At 37.2% G+C, this 20,052-nt stretch overlaps 1 protein-coding gene across 3 annotated transcripts in view; it reads left to right on the plus strand.

Annotated features, from left to right (window-relative positions):
• The window catches only part of PAX3 (paired box 3), a 77,349-nt gene extending 60,320 nt beyond the window's left edge, over window positions 1-17,029 (plus strand). For all 3 annotated transcript variants that reach the window (XM_032193315.1, XM_032193318.1, XM_032193316.1), the window contains exons 6-9: window positions 797-962; window positions 2,124-2,338; window positions 14,807-15,053; window positions 15,586-17,029. In XM_032193315.1, coding sequence (XP_032049206.1) covers window positions 797-962; window positions 2,124-2,338; window positions 14,807-15,053; window positions 15,586-15,620 — 663 coding nt within the window. In that variant the 3' untranslated portion in view covers window positions 15,621-17,029. The remainder of the gene's footprint in view (window positions 1-796; window positions 963-2,123; window positions 2,339-14,806; window positions 15,054-15,585) is intronic.
• The last annotated feature ends 3,023 nt before the right edge of the window (window positions 17,030-20,052 follow it).

Raw genomic sequence — 20,052 nt, forward strand, 5'->3', positions numbered from 1 at the left:
TGAAGGAATCATGTGTTGGTAGAAAGCAGATTTATAGCTGAAATGTTCCACTAATCCAAAACCCATCTGTTTGATACTCTGTCCTGAGAACAGATTTCAAAGTGGTTTTGAAACACTGATCTTGCACTGAAATTCTGATCTAGTGTTAATGTCAAGTTAAGAGATGTTTTGTACATATGTGAGTACATGAAAACTTGCTGGGAGGGCTGTGGTGGATTTTTTTTTTTTTTTTTTTTTTTTTTTTTTTTTTTTTTTTTTTTGTACACAGAGCTTGTATTTTTCAAATTGAAGTCTTAAAGTTCTGTTGATAATTAGGGCAATATAGCATCCCAATATACAATAAATACAAGCACCTTCCGACAGCACATCAAGGAGTGCTGCTGACTTGTCAGCGAATTAAATATAAAGGCAATACAAGCCAGACCAAATAGTGGCTGGCACTTAGATCAAATGGATAGATGTTTTTCCCTTTCTCATTAAATCTGGCACAGTAAGGATAGTGATTAATAGCTGTTAAAAGCACAAAAGCTTGGAAGCATTAGTCAGCTTGTTTCTCAGGAGGCTGTAGTTAAGAGGAAACTGGGGTTTGGGATTCCTGCATCCTGTCTGTTAAACCATGGAAGTCTGTGCCAAGGGCTCTTCTCCAGGAGCTCTGAGCTGATGGCAGATGTGCCCAGTGCGCATCTTCTCTCTCTCTCTCTCTTCTCAGACACATTTTAACTATGATGCTATTATTTCTGATGCACCATTATTAAATGTACAAAATATCAAATGTGCCTAATTAAAACATTTGTAGGTCTGGTTTAGTAACCGTCGTGCTAGATGGAGGAAACAGGCAGGAGCCAACCAACTGATGGCTTTCAACCATCTGATCCCAGGAGGATTTCCACCCAGCGCCATGCCAACTTTGCCGACATACCAGCTCTCCGAGCCATCCTACCAGCCCACCTCCATACCGCAAGGTACAGTAGCAAACAGGTACTTGGTTAACATAGTGTTATTTGGGGGTTCCTGTCTTGATCTGTTGCAGAAACATTTTCTTGGCAAATATAGAAAAAAGAGTGTTGGCTATTTTAAGTTCTGAATCAGTGATGGCCTTGTGAGCCTGCTTATTTTAAACATGTACAGATTAGTGTTTGTTTTGCTGCAAGAAAGAGATGGTCACACACGAAGGGTGCTCATGCACTGCAGAGGAGCACTGCTGGTACTGTGATGTGCACGTTTCCCTACCTTTGTGCTGCATTGGCCTCCTTTGTTGAGAGTGTCGTGTCCTGTCCTCTTCATTGCTTTTGATGCTGGTGCACTGGAAACTTCTGTAAGTACTCTGAGTAGTTACCTGATGTTGGAAATAAACAGCTCTTCAGACCACCATTTTGCATCAGATAGTAGCAAGTCTCAGTATGGTAAAAATCTTTCTTAACTTTACCAAATGCTTTGAACTCGGATGGATTGGAGAAGGGGAAAACAGAGCTTTAAATCTAGGTTATACTAGATTCTACTCTTACGGAAAAGCCTTACAGGTGAGATTGTATAAGCCAAGTTACTGTTACTGCACTCTCTTTGCTGCCTCCATGAGGCATTGTATGCTAACTGTTGGTGGATGTTGTTGCCAGGTTATGTTCTAATTAGGGGAATTTTGTAAATCCTGGGACTTCTCCCATCCATTGCTAGTTTCAGTATAAACCATGGCAGAATTTCTGTGCTGCGATGAGGAAGGGAAAAAGCCTGTCTTCCAAACAAACAAAGCTTTGTCTTTGTGCATATATTTCATGTGCTTGTATATAACTATATAAACCATATAAAATATATTTATTTTTATATATTATATATAATTTTGAGTTGTCAATTCTAAACAATGTGCCTGCTAAGAATTGTCTGAAAAGTGCCTGTGTCTGTTGTTATGGTTTTTACAATCTATTTAATAATGGTGATTTCATGGAATTTTTATGTCATTTAACTGGCCAGCTAAATATCCAACAGTGTTGAAGGCTTACCATTCTATTTAACCAGTACTTACATGAAGGTTCTGGTGAAATTATATCAAGTCGAGCTTCACATAATGAACTTATTACGCCAGGAAAAAAAAAGGAGGAAAATGATCAACATGTTTCTTTTGCTTCCAGCCGTGTCTGATCCAAGCAGTACAGTCCATAGACCTCAGCCTCTTCCTCCAAGCACTGTACACCAAAGCAGCCTCCCTTCGAATCCAGAGAGCAGCACTGCCTATTGCCTACCCAGCACCAGGCATGGATTTTCCAGCTATACAGACAGCTTTGTGCCTCCGTCCGGGCCCTCAAATCCCATGAACCCTGCCATTGGCAATGGCCTTTCACCTCAGGTCAGTCCTGTGTTTTCAGACAGAGGATTTGCTGTATACCAGAACCAAAGAGTCTATTCCCTCAGGCCACAGTATAATGAATTGCCAAATTTAAACCATAATGTATTCTTTATACAAGCCACATGATTTCAGTTTGCTAGTTTCCTTCTTTTTATTTTTTTCTTCCTACTGACTGAATCAAGAGTCATAGCTTATATTTAATTTCAAGTGATTTATAATGTAATCATGCAGGCTTTGTGTTTACATTCAGTTGTCAAGCATTGGTAATGTACTGCTATTTTCCTGAAGATCCATGGCTAGGTACAGAATGTAGATCTTGTAGTTTTTGTGTGAATAAAATTTCTTTAAAATAACCTCACAGAGGTTTTACCAAACGGTGCGGGAAATCACAGGCAGGTTGTACTAAGGGAGTTCCAAGGGCTGAACAATACACATTGAGCTGAGCTGTAATCGAGTTATAAATACATAAATTAGGAGTATTACTGCTCTTTGGCAATATATAAATGCATGAATACCATAATTGTTTTTCTAATTTGCATGAGCTCTTTTTAGGAAATCATGTTAATAAATTGCCTTGATAATTGAGTGTCAAAAGGTTGGTTAAATTTTCCTACATGTGGCATCTGTCTGAAGCTGACATTATTAGTTAAACTTGAATAGATGGCAGTTTATTTTATTAGCAAAAGCTTTGCCCAGGTGCTCAGAAAGAGATGTCCAGTAAATTCTGAGAAGTCACAAAGAGGATGCAATCTATAATTACAATCAGGAATCTCTTCAGGGCTGAAAGTGAGAGTTTTAACGGCTTTATCTTCTTTCTACCCTTTTTTCCTCTCAGTGGTTAGAAAAACAGAGAGAAGCTCAGAATGACACAAATGAAAAGTGAAAAGACAATTATACTCAATTACACACTAATCACTGACTATCACCACTGCCTAAGCAGGGAGAGGGCATTCTAATAGGCAGAAAATGAGATTTTAATGGCACAAAGGGTGGCCAAAATAACGACTCGTATATCTTTGCCTCCTTCGTTTTCTTCAACTTGTGGTTTGCATCTCGGGAGTACAGTTCCTGGTTCCTGTGCAACGGTGATAACTCTGTGCAGCTGAAAAGTTCAAAGGCACTGGAGTTGAAAAGAATGAATAACAAAGGCAATGAAATAAACATTTTTGCCCAAAGGCAAAAGTTCATAAACCCTTTTTTGTAACAGTAAATGTAATTAAGTTTCACAGATTCCTATAGCATAGAGTGGGGTACAAAACTTTATGGCTTGAAACCTCAGGAAAAAAATACCAACAGAAAAACAAATGGATGTACTTCCAACAAGGCTTGAATGGATTTTGTTCTAAAGAATTCTGATTTATAAACGCAATCCCCCAAAAAAGCCAAGACATTATACTAGTTGCTTCAATTTATATATATTTTTTAATGGATGGTTTCGTAGTGTGCAAGGCTTCCACAATTTTGACATAAATATCTTTCTGGGATTCAGTGTTAATCTATCAAAAGTAGTTGTTAGTGTCAGTTTAAATGTATGTTGGTTCTGGCTATGGAAAATGTGATCTTTTTTTCTTTCACAAAGCTTTTATTGTCTGTGACATAGAAGTTGAGTGCAACAGTAAAGAAATCTTGTGATGTCTGGGAAAGTGGGACAAAAAAGTGAGGCCAGGTTTCCCCCCCCCCAAAGTCTTGCTGATTTGAGGTTTGATATAATCAAAAAGAGATCCCAGAGCAGATTAGACTTCTTTAATCAGTTGCTGGGCTTCTTTACACCCAGCCCTGTCTTTAAGCTATGAATCTTCTGTTTCTTTTTTTTTTTTTTTGTTTTGTTTTTCCAATTATTAAAAAAAAACAAAAACAAAACCAAAAAACAATCTTAGGCATTTGAAACATTTTTCTTCCCCAGTGTTTAAAGCTGCTGGCCTTATTCTGCACCTTTACCAACAAGTGTAGGAGGAAGCTGATCACTCAAAAACTAATGTCATGTTCATCACTGAAAGTACACAAGAGATTAGTTATATCCATTTAGATGTTGAACAGCTTCTTGACAACTGAATGATGAACCTGACTGGCTGATAAAGATCTTTCATTCACCCAACAGAGCAAACAAACTAACTAAAAAAAAAAAATCCCTGAAATACTCGTGCAGTGTTACCAACCAATCTTCTGAAACAGTTTTAGGGCCTAAACAAAGACTGAGATGCCACGGTGTTAAATGCCATACCTAGGCTTTGTGCTTCTGCAGCTATTTCTGCCCTCTTCCTTGGGTGAACTATGTAGATAATGTGAAACAAACTGTGGGACTCTAGAGAAACAATTGCGCTTTATGCCTGAACGATGAGCCTAAAACATTGGTGTCATGTATGTGCTGCACTTCTGGGTGTGAAATGCTGCTTCACTTGGGGGTTTGGTCCCAGGTCAGGCTTCTTCGGGACCCTGCATTCAGCAGGTGGCCAGGTGCTGACCAAGATGGGAGGTCAGTGTAGCCAGAAAGTCTAAACCAGTCTTGTGCTGGGGATCTTATGAAGAGAAAAACAGGAATTTTCTTGCTGAGTGGCCGTGTTGCAGTGCCCTGTGTGTGTGTGTGGAATTTAGATGAGAAGGAAAGAGAGTCTTTTTACTAGCTGGTGGATTTTTGACCACAATAAATCTGGGTGTGTGAGCAATTAGCATAATGTTTCCACCCATCGATGTCTCTCTCAGACGAGCACGGGATATACTGTGTTTAAAGCTGAATTTACGGTGACCCGGGGCTCTGTCTGAAACCCAAATAGTCTTTTGCAATTAAAAAAAAAAAAAAAAAAAAAAACAAACCTCAGAATATGCAGACCAAAATCTAATATTCACAGGATTGTAGTCTTGCCAGACACAAAACTCCTCTTCCTCTTTGACTTCAGTTTATTCTAAATGAGGGTCTGACATGCGCTGGGGAATGCTTTATTTACTGTTCAGGATCTTTTCTTTCTATCTTTGTTCTTGGGGCTGATGGACAAATGTGCTGGTTAAGGCAAGCACTGGGTGAAGCACAGAGGAAAAGTGGAAATGAGTAGGGTGCTGTAACTTTACTTTTATCATGTTAGCCATGAACTTGGAAGGCAAAGGACTGTCTTGGTCAGTTTTAATAAGTGGAATTCTCCTTAAGGTACCTGTTTTGCTGGCTGATAGATTGTTGGGAAATACAATGTTCTTGTTTATATGAATGATAGAATAGGGAGAGTCGCATCTTATTAACATTCAACCCTTTTTAACATCAAGACAAGATCTGCAGATGCCCTCCAGATGACAGATGATCCTCCTTGTTCATCTGGTTTGCTCGTTACTACCTGGCTGTGGTGAGAACCCCTGTCTCTCAGACCTGCAGAGGGTTGCCTTTTGCAGGAATGAGACAGTGATGGATGTCTCGGGGAGCTGATATCCAGGAGCGTCCTTGTTTGTATTTGATGAAAAAGCAACCAAACCACAAGCACTCCATCTCAGCCAGAGCTCTTTCAGTATAACGTCAGAACGGAGATTATTAGTGTGTAATATATGTAAATTGCATATTTTTTGTGTTTTCTATGCCTATTATGCAGCTTCTTGGCTTTCATGCATACATTTATGAGAATATTGTATTTCCTTTTCAAATTAGACTTCAGTTGCACAGTGCATTTTCTTTTAACAAAAATTTGTTAACTCAAAATTGTTAGGGAATAGCATATCTCTCCGTTAATGTGTGTGTGCGGGACTTAAGCGTGCCTCTGAACTGCTATGACACTTTGTGATCGTGGCATTAGCAATCACCCCCAGTGCTTTGGTTGTAAAGCAGCAGACGGGCTACCACAACGTGAGTCTTGCAAGTGCTGCAGGTGTATGGTCCTCCTAGAGAGCAGATTGTTTTTAAGACAGGATTTCAATATTTTGAACCGCTTCATTTAAGATAAGGAAAAAGTCTTTTCCGGTGTACACGGACATCCCTTGACCTTGTCATGTGCTTTTTATTAATGTCGAAGTAGCACAGTTTGCCCTACACCGTGCGGTTCAGACAGTTTGCAGGTTTTGAAGGGTGGTATTTCAGGCTGCTCTTGGGTTCAGATCGAGCAACAATACTGTACGCACCTTGCTGCCCGTGAGGCTACTCGCTTCCTGCATTTAACATATAGGATAGCCACTCGCTTCCTGCATTTAACCTATAGGATACCTGGGCTTAAATACGGCTTCACTGTTAATTTTTTTAATGAAAAAAGAATGAATGTATGCAACGTGTATCCTGCTGGACATCAGGCTGTTTTTTTCCTCCTTGCCCTCTAGAAAACTTTGGAGTCCTTTTTCCTCTCCCTTATTGTCTTCCTGACTGAGTCAAACTAGCAGCTTTAGAGATTGTATTTTCAAAATGGGAAGTGGACTGAATGTTGAACGCTTGCACAGAATATCATAACAGTCTTGAAAATACTTTGCAGTTCTCATGTAATTACCTGGAGCTCAGGAACAATCTTGATAAAAAAATTCCAAACTTTTTTTTTTTTTTTTGTGAACAGTAGTAAAAATACCAGCTGTTTCAAGGTTTCTTTCTTCTACTGTCAAAACATTTCACTGCCTGAGTTTAAGAATTAACCTGTAACTCTTCTTGGTGAGATAGATCTTAAGTAATTGGCTTCTCTTAAGTCTTTGAGAGCACTTGGTTTTCATTAAGCTGAAGTATGGATCTGATGGCAGCTGTCAAATCAGTTAAATATGTTCATATTGTCTTGGAAACTCTGTTTTTAAGGGAACACTGGGACCAGTGGCTAAAACCTTGCATTTCCTCATAAACAGAGACAGGAAGAAAAAATGCAACTATTAATTTCTTATTATGTTCTTTCCAGTACCTTCTAATTAGTATCCAACTGGTTGTCCATAGAAAACGTTTCATTTGAATCTAAGTCCCACACCAGTCAGAAGCTCATGACATTTGTAACTGAGGTCTCAACTTTGAGAGTTCTTCACTTAATGGCCAAGAACATGAGACAGAGATCAGGGATTTCTTTGTAAGGAAGAAAGTTAATTCACATGGTATGATTTTAATGAGCTTTTTTTTTTTTTTTTTTTTTTTTTTTTTTAATAAAAAAGGAGAGAATGGGGAACAAAAGTTAATTGATTATTTCTGTTTCTGGAGTGTGATACAAATACATGGGATACAACAGTTTCATAATTGTTACCTTGCAAAAATAATAACATGATTTTTAAATTATCATTATTATTAATACATATCATAATTATAAAGCACAAAACAGGTATCAATATGGTATATATTACATCGTTATATATTGATTATATAATATGTAATTATAATATACACATTAATGTATTTATTATATATGTGATCTCTCTATATTAGTATAAGTACAATAAACCGGTGACCTTACATTTTCAATGTCCACCTTGACTTATCTCCCTTGTCCTTTTTCCACCTTCACCCTCACCCTGCCAGAAATTTTTCTGGGGCAGGATTCAGCCTCCAAAAACAGGTCTGCTCTTACAGCTTGGAAATCTTACATGGAAATATTAAAAAAAACTCTGGACTTTGCTGGAAATTCTAGCCAATTGTACTGTAATTTCATAAGAACAAATATTTAAAATATTTAAACTATAGTTCTCTTGAATACAAAAATGTAAGAGTAAAATAACAAAATATGTATAAAGCATAAGTGTAGTGACTTTTTTTTAATCCCTTTTTATCATGTTACAGCCCTCAAACAATAATATAGCAAATTTTTAATTGCGTTTGAATTTTTCCTTCTTAAATCGTTTCATTTTGGCATTATAAGAAGATACCACTTATCCAGAAGCCTTGACTGCTGTTAAATTTATATATTTTGAAATAGTCTACAGTTTTGAATGCTGGATCCCTGTTGCTAGGTCTGGATGCTGTTTCATGACAAAAATTGTTCAGATGAAAACTTCTTTCAAAAACAAAACCTGAACTTTCTCCACCCCAACAACTCCCAATTTATCTAATTTATTTTTATTTACATGAGAGTTTAAAACAAACTATGGTTAAAAAAAAAATAAAAGTACAATTTCTGATATGTGAAAATATTTCTGATATTTGTGAAAAAGTATTTGTGGTAATTTCATGTATGACTTTTAAAAATAAATTCAGTAACAGACATCACAAGAAACAGAAAAATCAGTCTGTACAATGTGATGTTGAAAGTTTTAGAATTCCCACAAAACTGACTTATCTGTTTTCATAATAATTTGTATCATTTAGAATATACATAGGATGAATATTCAACTGCACTGCAGCCCTTAAAAGTACTTTTTTGCTTTTGCTACACTTAGATGTTAAAGTCAAACCACTTAAGTGAAATTATGAGTCAGCTCTTCATATACTATGTGATTGGCATACACTGAACTTTTAATTTTTTAATGAATTTATGAAATGGAAATATCAACAGGAATATAAATACTTGCATATTTATTCAACTAATGGCTGGTACGTGAATGAGGGTTTTGTCATGAATAATCACAGATGGCATGCTTAAGTAACTACTTATGGTCTGTGTTTTAGATGTCCAAAAGAAAAGACTAAGAATACCACAGTGTGATTCAGTGAAAAACATATATCGTGGCAGAGTCAGAAAGAGCAAAATTTCATCCATAGCAAAGTTATTGTAGAAAGTGATGCCTCTGTCTGTAAATGCACGGGACTCAATTTGCTTCAAAATTTCCTACGTCTCAAGAGAGAACTGCTTTAATTTTTTCATTGATTTTTGCCAGGATATCAGTAGCAGCCCTAATTTTATAAATTGATTTGGTTTTATAAAAGGAAGACTGAATGCTGAGTCAGAATGCAAAGAGGCTTACCCTGGTCCAGTTGGCAAAATAGGTGCACGTTTGTCCCCGGCGATGATTAGCCTGGCATTAGAGTCCCTGGCATAGACATTACTGAAAGCCTCTTGTTTGACGTTCAGAGAGAACAACACCATGTGCCCCAGTTGTGAAGGGGAGGTATGTCAGAGTCCAACGGTCTCTAGCTTTTTCATGATGGCTGGAATCTTCCTTTTGTATTTTGGGTTGAGAAGGTGGGAGAAGAGTTCATGGAGAAAGGGTAACATGACCCAAAATTTAGGCGTGTTATGAACTGTTGTAAGTTATATTGCCATATTTAAGCATTTAAACTCACAAGCCAACACCTACAATATCCAAGACTGCCTAACAGTTTTGAGATGCTTAATATTTATGTATTTAAAACATAAATATTTACATACATTTTATATATTATATATAAATAATATATTTAAAAAATGAGTATATGTTCATCTTTGGGCTTTCTGTTTTGTCTTTTCAGTCTTATTGATGTTTCTGAAGCTTTTCCATTTCTAATTCTAGAGAATTCCTTTCTCTTAATTATTTTGATAGCGTTACCTAGCCCTGTGCTTCCATGATCCAATGACTGAAAAAAGGCACTGATTTAGTGGCAGACTGTGGTAATGCTGTGGACATCAGTAATCTCCTGTAGATAAAAATACAATTCTTGAAGGATCAAGTTATCCTCTAAGTTGTCCTAACTGTACACCACTGCACCTTCTCTGATTTCACTGTAGCTACCACTGATGTCTGGTGGTGTGAAATCACTGAGAGGCCTCGTTTGATTTGATTATGCAGAAGGTCAGATTGTTGGATGTTCAAAGTCAGTGCATTTGCTCCAATTTACACTAAGCAGCTATTTGGTTCCCAGTGCTTGCCATTGGGGGGAAAAAATAAATCTCTTGGGTCTCTTCATATATATAAAAGCAAAAATATTCATATTTAAGAAATAGCAACATAGTTCTAGGACCTTACAGGCATACGTCCATGTAGCTAATTAATCTAATTTAATCTTGTAAAATCTGTCATTCTAGCACATTAGGACAATCATTTTTGTGGTTTACAGTGCAATATTTTGTTTTTGAGAGACTTTTCTACAGTGAAAAGAGTTAACAGCAGGTAATGCCATTCATCTCAGAAGGAGTTTGAAATTTTCACTGTTTGTGATGAATGAGGGTATCTGACCCACATCTGTTTTACATTAGAATGGAACATTGCCCTGACATCGTTAGGAGCATTTGTCAAGATTCCCTGGACAGAGCTTCTGTAAATTACATGCTGCAAATGTGTCAGGGTCAGATAAGAGGATATCATTAACTCCACTAAAGTTTACTCATGATTCTGTCAGTTCAACTTAATACGTTAACTGCCAACAATTTTCCTTGAGCTGTTTCATTAAATCTTTCATTCACAGGAGGGGGAAAAATGTATCACTGTACCCCCAAAAATATTGCACATGTTCTTTTCTCATAAATCATATTAATTGCAGACATGGTCACAAAGCATATTAAATGCAGGCATGCGTAAATGAATTAAAACATATGAGAATTTTATTGTGCCTATGGTAGGTCCTACATCCTAAAATACCAACCACATTAACAGGCATAATGTTTCATTTAAATGGAATAAGCCTTTTCTCAGTTTAATGGACTTTATTTTGTTGATAATAGAAGTATTTTCTAATAGCTGATAATGGACCAGATGTTGCGTACATGGTTTTCAAGGCTTTCATCATTCAATTTCTCTTCCTCTTTTTGGATCATAACCTCATCTAGTGATGCTGTGTTGACCCCATAGCTAAAGATTTATTCTAATGAATATTTTGGATTGTTTGGGATGTGCTCTCTGAAAACATTTCTGCAGTTTGATAGTTGCAGTTCACTGTGTTCTTCCTGATATTTCCAAATTAATCTTTGTTTTCTAATGGAATATAATTATTTTATTAATTGTCTGTAGTGTCTTTTATTGTATATACCCACAGCCTGGTATATACTATATACTTACAGCCTGGTGGTCTTTTTTTTTTTTTTCCATGTATAGGAATTATTTTCTAAAATAAATTGAATAGTTTCAGCAGCATTTACTTCTAGGTGTTAAATCAGCATTTTGATTTTCTTCTTTTTAACTTCTTTGGGATCTAGCTCAGTGTGGGTGACAATTACCACTTCAGTTTTCCCAAATTAATTCAGAGGGAAGTACATATTTTCCAGTAATTTGGCTGGCATGTGGACTGAGCAAATATTTTGTAATAATTAATGAAGAACCAAATCTATTTACGTATTTAGAACTATACTGTTTCATTCTAGCAGAAGATCTGAGCTGCAAAACACAGATCTTCAGGTCTCTCGTTTGCTATTAAGCTGAGGGTGCTGAGTATCTGGCAGACGTGGCCCATTAATGGCCATCTAATTGATTAGGTGAAAGTCAGCCATGCCCTTCCTGTAACTCCGTGTATGGGTGATAAGGTCATGGCACATACCATGCAAAAGACTTCCACCCTGAGGCTACTTCCCTTATAGCTTTCCAAACAGACATAACCAAAAATCTAATTATTTAGATACTAATCAACTGCAGGATGATTCCTAAGGCTTCTGAAGAAGATATTTCTGAGCAGATCGTTGCTTCAGTTTTCTCCACCTCAAAGATAAGGAACTGTGTCAGTTCTGCTCCAAAGTGTCTGTTAGGTGCATATGCTCTTAATAAAAGATGCCTAAAGACTGGTATTATTATCTGAATAATTTTTAAAAAATTAGATCTCATCAAGTGCTAAGTCTAATTTGTCAGAGAAAACAAATCCCCCTCCAAATACAGATGCTACCAAACTTTGAGTGTATTTTGAGACCAGGTGTGGATCCACGTTTAGATTTCAAGGGTAATCTCTACTTCTAAAATAAATTCCAGCCCATAAGATTTCAGGCTCATTGTTTTTGCTGTCAAAATCCTAATGATATTATCTTGGGCTCTGTTCTATTGGAAATATTAAACAGAAAAAGAGTTTAGTTACTTGGAGTATGTAGTTGGTAAAACAGCTGCTTGCCCAACTTAGCAATCGGTCATAAAACTCGTGGTAGAGATGATGTGTGGTGTGAGAGCTTGCATGCAGAGGAGGCTGGCATCAGGACTCCAGCGGGGCTGTGAGGCAACACAAGCCCGGGTTGTTCTCCCTGCTCTTGAATTTGGAACGGAAAATGCTAAAATCCAGTAAACAGTGGGATCACGTAGGTGTTGTACAGGAATGGAAAGGGTTGTGCACTCGTTTCAGATTCCTGATAAACCATGTTTGTATTCAACTGTAGTCAAAACCGTGATACTTGTGCCAATGTAAATATTTTTCAAATCAGTAATTTTCAGTGTGTTTAAGTTATGTTATATATTTTTGCTGATTTTTCTATTCTTTTAAGTCTGTAACCTTAATTTTAAAGGATGAAGATTAATATAACCTGTGTTCTTTTGGGTTATAATATATTTAATATTGTATCCTCCTGATGCAACGTCAGTTCATTAAACATGCTGGATTTTCAGGATCATATTATTTTCCAAAAGTACAAGAAAAATATTTGTAGTTCCTAAAATAGCAAAACTTACTAAAGCAATCTTTAAAAAATTTAATATTTTTCAGGATCTGATTTTGAGGACAAAAAGTTGAGAGGCCAGTTGTTTCAATTTTTAGAGTTGTTTGGGACAAAATACCATGCAGGCTGTCATTCTAGTAAGATGACTTTTTAATCTATAGCAGTTACAAGGACTTTTTAAATTGCTTTATATTAATTTCAGATTCTTTTAATAGGCTTTATTCATTGAAAAGGTGATTTGAATTAAATATAAAATACCTTATAATCCGAATCCAAGTTCTTCATTTGTGTTTTTAACTTAAGTGAAAGGATTTCAGTATCTAAATGACATCTATGGATATACTTCATTTTTTGGATGATTGCTACAATTTGTGAAACTTTCAGAAAATACCTTGAGTTAGACTCACATTTTCTGATTAGTGGAACTTAAGTGAAAACTCTGTTGCTATAAGTAGAATTGAACTTTTCTGAGCTTTTTTTTTTTTTTTTTTTTTTTTTTTTGTGTCTCAGTGAGATGTCTTGAGTATACCTGATGCAGAAATGTTTTGTTTTTGATGCAGGCACCTGGGTGTCACTTTTTGAAGTACTGTGCTTATGCCTCTTGTTCTTTTCCTTATCAGACAGGTCTTACAAGACCTGGATTTGTCTTTCTTCCTACTTAAGTTATGATCCCTTGGGCTTGTTTCACTCATTTATTAAAAACAAACAGAATTCAGAGCTTGCAGACCTGGGACGATGAGCTCCTTAGAACAATAATCCCTCTTCTTTTGTGATGTAAAATAAAAACAGTTCAAGAAGGGGCACCAGAACTTTAGGAACCAGACATGTTCATATTACCATGGATTTATTCTTTACAAAATAAACTGCAATTTTAATAATTTTTGTAGGTTGTGTTAAGAAGTGCAGTAAAGCAAAATGCTTATCAAAAAAGCATGTATCAGATATCTGTAATGCCTTTTTTGGAGGAAGAACAACCAGAAAATTACCAAAATATGCTGTTTTGGCAGAAGCTGTACATGATCCCCCAGTTTTAACCTGCAGACTGTTTCTCGGACTTTGAAGTGCAATTTATTCCAAGAGAAGCAAGCTATTTTCTCAATAGGGCTTATTTTCAAAATGTTCGTAGAGTTGTGCTGGGAATGGAAATACAAATTCTGTAGTGTGAGTTCGTCTCTGTAAATCAAGAACTTACAAGGGAGTGGCTTCCCTCACTCCCGTTCAGAAGCACAGGTGTTTTGGAAATTTTTTGTGGACTTCTACTGGAAATCACAACCTAGAGGGCTGGGCTTTTTTTAGAGACAATTGTATAATTTTCTGAAATCTTTTGTCACCTAATCTCAACACTGTTGTTGATTTTGTAACTGTTTGTGTATGGGCAGCTTATTAAGGGAGTCAAAGCTGACTTGAAGCCAGTCTGGAAAGCCATACCCTTTCTGTTGTCCTCTCTAACTCAGATTATTAAATTGAGAAGTGGTGTTATGACCAGTGTTTTTTCACATTCATTTCTTCAGAGCAGCACACAGTGCACCCAGCAGCAGGAGTTAGGGCTGCTCTGCCTGTTCCCCACATACTCATGTTCTTCTTTGTGCTGGGATTCTTTATTACTTCTGTCAGTGGTGTTGCTGTGATCCACACCAAATTAATTTCATTTTAGTGACTGCTGATCTTAAGGAAAAAAAAAGTGTAAACTTCCTTGTAGCTTTTCTGTGTTGGTAGACCATGAAGAGCAGCACAGCTAAAAAGCCACTACCAGTTTCTTATTCTCTTGTAATTGAGTCCTCGAGGAATAAACATCTGCAGGGGCATAGGACCAGGCACTCAAAAATCATAATAGGTCTTGATATTACTTTTCCTTCTGTGGCCTTGGTGTTGCTTTTTATGGGTTGCTAACAATCAGTTTTTATTTTTGATGAATTACATATCTTTTTCTTCTATTTGTATTAAAGCATAGACTGAATACCAAGTCCACCTATTTTAGGAAATCTAATGTCAGGCTTGAGGGCTCCTGTGGCTCTATATGCAATACAGTTTCCCATGTATTTTAACTCTATTATTCTGTTTTTAATTTTAGGTAATGGGACTCTTGACTAACCATGGTGGTGTGCCCCACCAGCCCCAAACTGATTATGCCCTGTCCCCTTTGACTGGGGGCCTGGAGCCCACCACCACGGTCTCAGCCAGCTGCAGTCAGCGGCTAGAGCACATGAAGAGTTTAGACAGCCTGCCTACGTCCCAGTCCTACTGCCCACCAACCTACAGCACCACAGGCTACAGCATGGACCCTGTCACAGGCTACCAGTACGGACAATATGGACAAAGTGAGTACTGGGACATTTGCACAGTGAAGTGCGGCAGCTGTTTATCAATGATCTGTATTTTTTGTCTGGAACAAAGAAAATCATGAGAATAGATCTTAATGGCTGACTGCTACTTCTCTCCAAAGCTGAGCAGAGAGCACTGGTGAGATAGCTGATTGTTCAAGCAAGATTTCTGCTGCATAATTATTTTCTTAAGTGATGTCAACAACATCTTGATGTTATTAATTGTTGAGACATGAAACCTGATTGCCATTAGGTAAAACATAAGGGTTGTCCAAAATGAAATAACCACTGGCATTCCATTATTAGAAACACATGTTCTTAATGAGGTCAGCTCAAGAATCATTACAGTATATAATCCTAGATACATAGAGTTTTGTCAAACTTGTCCTAGGAATAAAAATATTAGTCCCTTTCCTTTGATATATCAGTATTAAATATGACAATGTCAACCTGTAGTTGGCATGGCCCCATGCTGTGAGGTTGTCACAGCATGACTTAAAAAGCTTCTCTTGTTTTTTTTTTTTTGCAGGTGCCTTTCATTATCTGAAGCCAGATATTGCATAAATGAACTGTCCACTTCAAGTTAAAGCTGGTGTTGTTTTCCGGTCTCACTCCAGTGCTTGGATACCAGGGATCTTCTCAACACACTGCAGTCTAAACTGGGGCAATCCCAATGAGAGGAGCAGGCTTGTTATGTTCTCTCAGTCATAGCTTTTAGTAGACTTTTGAAGGCTGGACAAAGCTATACAGAAGACAAAGGCCAAAAGCAATAATGAATAAATAAATGCGACATGGTTCATTATGAATGGGTATACAAAACAGAGCAGTATTTAATATTGCTGCCTGGCAAAACATTCCGTTTTTTGTTTTTGAAATTAATGTTCATTGATTGGGGCAAATGGAACATTTGAAAATGGAACATTTTGAAATTTAACAGTTGATCTCTGCATACTGTGACTCATCTGACATCCAGTGCTGACTTTAGTCTAACTTTAAAGCTGCCCAGTTTCTGAAGCATGGGCAGCAGAACCTCTTTCATTTTACACACTGGAAATTGTCATCAAGAGGAAATATCACAGTCCATAGGAAGCTAGGATAAGTGCAAAAGACTTCCAGAGCAATCTACTGGTTATCTTACCATGCTTTTGTAATCATGTTGTCAATAAACGTAACTTGCAAGTTTTACTTTACCAAGAGACAAGATCTTGTGTAACATGAAAAACACACTTTATCTTTTTATGTGGAGTTTTCCTAGTCCATTGTACCTTTTCGAACAAACACAGAGGAAGAAAACCAACAACGTCACTGATTTTTCACAACTGCCTAGCAATGTGCAATACTGTGTACCTCACACAAACTTTGGGATCATCCAAAGTCATATAGATAGAATCAGAACTATATTTTTGCAGGTACTTTTATTTTTGCAGTGCATAATTCCTGATGCTGATGAAAAAGTACAGAAATGTTGCAGTGTGCTGGACAACTAAAATCCAGCTTGCTAATCATGATTTAAAGGTCATTTTCAGGAAACAATAAGAAAAAATGATTACGTTTACATTTTTTAGTGATGTACAGGACATTAACAGAGATGGACCTGTACATGACACATTTGTTTAAATTATACAGTGATATCCAATATAGAAAATAATTATAGGAACCAAGGTTTACAAGAAGTTTGCATTGTGACATTTTAGAATGTCAATAAATTTGTGTTTTGTGATGTTGAGAGGAACAGGAAGATGGAAGGCGGTGTTATTTATTTCTCTCTATTCTTGGAACAAAGAGGGAGGCAGAACACAAATACATTCCTTTTAGTGTTAAGGACTATGAAGTAGTGCATTAGGCTAGGTTCAGTACAGAGGTTAGTTCACACATTGGTCTTAAGGGTGAGGGAAAAATGAGATATCTTTGTGTTGCAGCCTCTACCAACAACGTGTGTTGTAAAAAAATAAAAATCCAACAAGAAAAAAAAAAACAAACGTCTTTCATGTAAAAAGTTCAGTAAATATTTACTATTTATAATGAATAAACAGTTATGAAGACTTGCAAAGCACTGATGATTTTGTCCTAAAATGTAGTATTGTGCTAAATACATTGATACATTTTAATCTGAATACCATGAAGAAATAAACCATGTTATCTTCAACTTAAAGCTGTATTCCTTATGTAAGTGTCTTCTGCATGTATCCCAGAGCTGCAGTAGCCTTGGGCAGCCTCTGTGCCCGCTGCTGCTCCTATGCCACTCAGCAGTCTGGGTTTGTTAAGGAGCTATGATATTTTGAAGTGCTACCGTTACCATACGTCTTCCCAACAACAACAACAGCCTCGTGCCTTTGCTGTGCATTTGAAAGAGTTAAAACCAGCACGAGGAGGTCAGCCAGGATGGTTTCACACAATGCCAGAACTTTGTAATCACTTATCTGCAGTTTCTGTGGTGATTTTTTTTCCCCCTTAAAAGCCTCAATAATTTTTTCACAGGGCTAACTTGGCACAAGCAGAGTGAACCATGGAGAAAGACCATTCTAAACAAACAGGATGTGCTTCAGTGGCACACTGGTGTTTGAAGCTTGGTGGACATGAAATTTCCTCAGTACTGGTGGGGGAAATTACTACCTTGAATTTTTCAGAGCCTACTTATGAACACATTTATTTTTTCCCTTCCCTTCCCTTCCCTTCCCTTCCCTTCCCTTCCCTTCCCTTCCCTTCCCTTCCCTTCCCTTCCCTTCCCTTCCCTTCCCTTCCCTTCCCTTCCCTTCCCTTCCCTTCCCTTCCCTTCCCTTCCCTTCCCTTCCCTTCCCTTCCCTTCCCTTCCCTTCCCTTCCCTTCCCTTCCCTTCCCATGTAGTGATATTTTCTGTTGGAAAAGGAAGAAATAAACCTTAGAAAAGAGAACATTAAAAATGCTGAAAAATGAGAAAAGGGGATTTTTTGTTTGTTTGTTTTATGTTAATCTGGTACATTTTAAATTTTTGTGACAATTACAATTTAAGTATCTTATTAATACCTATTTCCATGCTCTAAACAGCTCGTTTTTCTGTTGTTATTGTGTTCAGTGTTCATCTGTCCTCTCTTGTCTGAGTACTTGAGCGCTGACATTTGCACAGTGTCCTAGGTTTGTTTGATAAAAAGCTCCAACAAGCCCTTTTTCCCCACTTGCAATACATTTGTCATAAAGGACAGGACAAAAACCAGTGTGCACAGTTTGGAACTGGATGAGGGCTGTGTGATTGTTCCTTCCCCAAAAGAAAGGGTGTCCCTTTGTTACAGATATACATGCAGGATCATCGTAACACCACTTTTTCCATCTGTCATCCTCTATTCCAGCAGCTGTGGGGGGTGGGACAGAGCCGTGATTTTTCCCTCCATCCCATAGAGCTGCTGGTGAGGTGCTGTCTGGACCTGAAGCTAGGCAGCAGGCATTTTGGCTGCCTCCATCCTTGGTTTTAAATATCTCCCGAGATCTTACTTGCATGAGATACCAGTGCAGAGCTGCTGAGCCTGGAAACAGGACATGAGAAAATCACCCAGCCCTCTTGCAGGCAAGTTGTACAAGCAGAGACCTGGCATGAGCTCTGTCAGAGGAAGTGAGGAGCTGGGGGCAGAGGGACTAAGCAGGTTCCTGATTTATGACGTGCCGCAGGAATTGCTGACAGAGCTGTAGGGATTACTTGGGGTACTGCTGATTCCTTCTTGTTATCACTGTCAAGGCTGAAGAAGTTTTGGGGAGCTACATATGTTTCTGGAATATGAATCCTGAATGCTCAGAAAGTCAAAGGGGAATGAGACTGCTGTGGATATTGCATTTGACATAAATGCCACAAAATAGCTTAGAGGAATGTGCTGTAGCAATTGAGTCCAAAACCTGCTCACTGATGAGTGCAAAAAAGTTGGATCTTGCAATTCTGCCTCCTCCCTTGACTTATTTATTTTTGGGCAGGGTGGTGGTGCATGTGCTATGAGATGGAAATAAATAACAACAGCTGCTTAAACCAACTGTCTTATGGCATAGATTTAGGATTTAGGAACTTTTGAGAGACAAGCTTTGATGAAAAAATATTACCTATGGCACAATCCTGATTTTTAATTTATATTTTGCTTTTAAATCTTCCTTCTTTTACAAAAAGTAACTTCTACTCCCATCAAAATATCCAATATATGCATTTTGGCATATATTAATATTGGTATATGTTACAATTCCTTTATTTGAGCATGCATAATATTAAATGAATATTAAATGAGGGAAAATAATTATTTTTTAATGGATGCCATTTTCCGTCTGTTTTCCTTGGATAATTCAGTGTATCCCATTAAAACATAATCTGTGAATAAACTTTTCTCTCCAATAATCACATGGTCTTCTACTCAATATTGCTGCAAAGATCTTGTCTGCCCATATGACAAATACTGTTGAACTCTTTTCTATAGCTATTTTGAAAGGCACAAAATGTCTATCCAAGCCTCATATTCTCCCTGACTATAGCAGCTGGTTAAGTGGGATCTCTGTTCTTATGTTAAAGTCAGTGGAAATTCAAACTTAAAATATCTGGCAGTCAACCTGTAATGTAGAGCTGCAAACTTAATGAAAAATACAAATTTTCTTAGTTTTGGAAACACCAAAATCACCCCCAAATTATCAAAGGCTGCCCATGATTTACAGCAAAGATATATTTACATTTTCTTAAAAGCATGACAGATTAAAGGACGCTTTTTTTTTTTTTCTTATATATGAATTCTGCAATATATTCTCAAATACAAGAACTGTATTCCTTTTTGTCAGTGTGTTCAGTTACTGCTAACACGTAAAGCAAAAGTTTTTTTCTGCATTAGTAGCCATGAAAGTTTTCAATGTTTTCTATCCATAAATTCTTATGACCTTAATGTCTATGAAGTGGATTACTGAAAGGTACATCTGTATAAAATAACAAGAAATAAAATTGAGGCAATATCAATGAGACCGTCAGAAATCAGGAACAGCTTGAATTCATAAACCTCTTTGT

The sequence above is a fragment of the Aythya fuligula genome, chromosome 9 (genome assembly GCF_009819795.1).
Source record: "Aythya fuligula isolate bAytFul2 chromosome 9, bAytFul2.pri, whole genome shotgun sequence".
In the NCBI taxonomy this organism is placed as follows: domain Eukaryota; kingdom Metazoa; phylum Chordata; class Aves; order Anseriformes; family Anatidae; genus Aythya; species Aythya fuligula.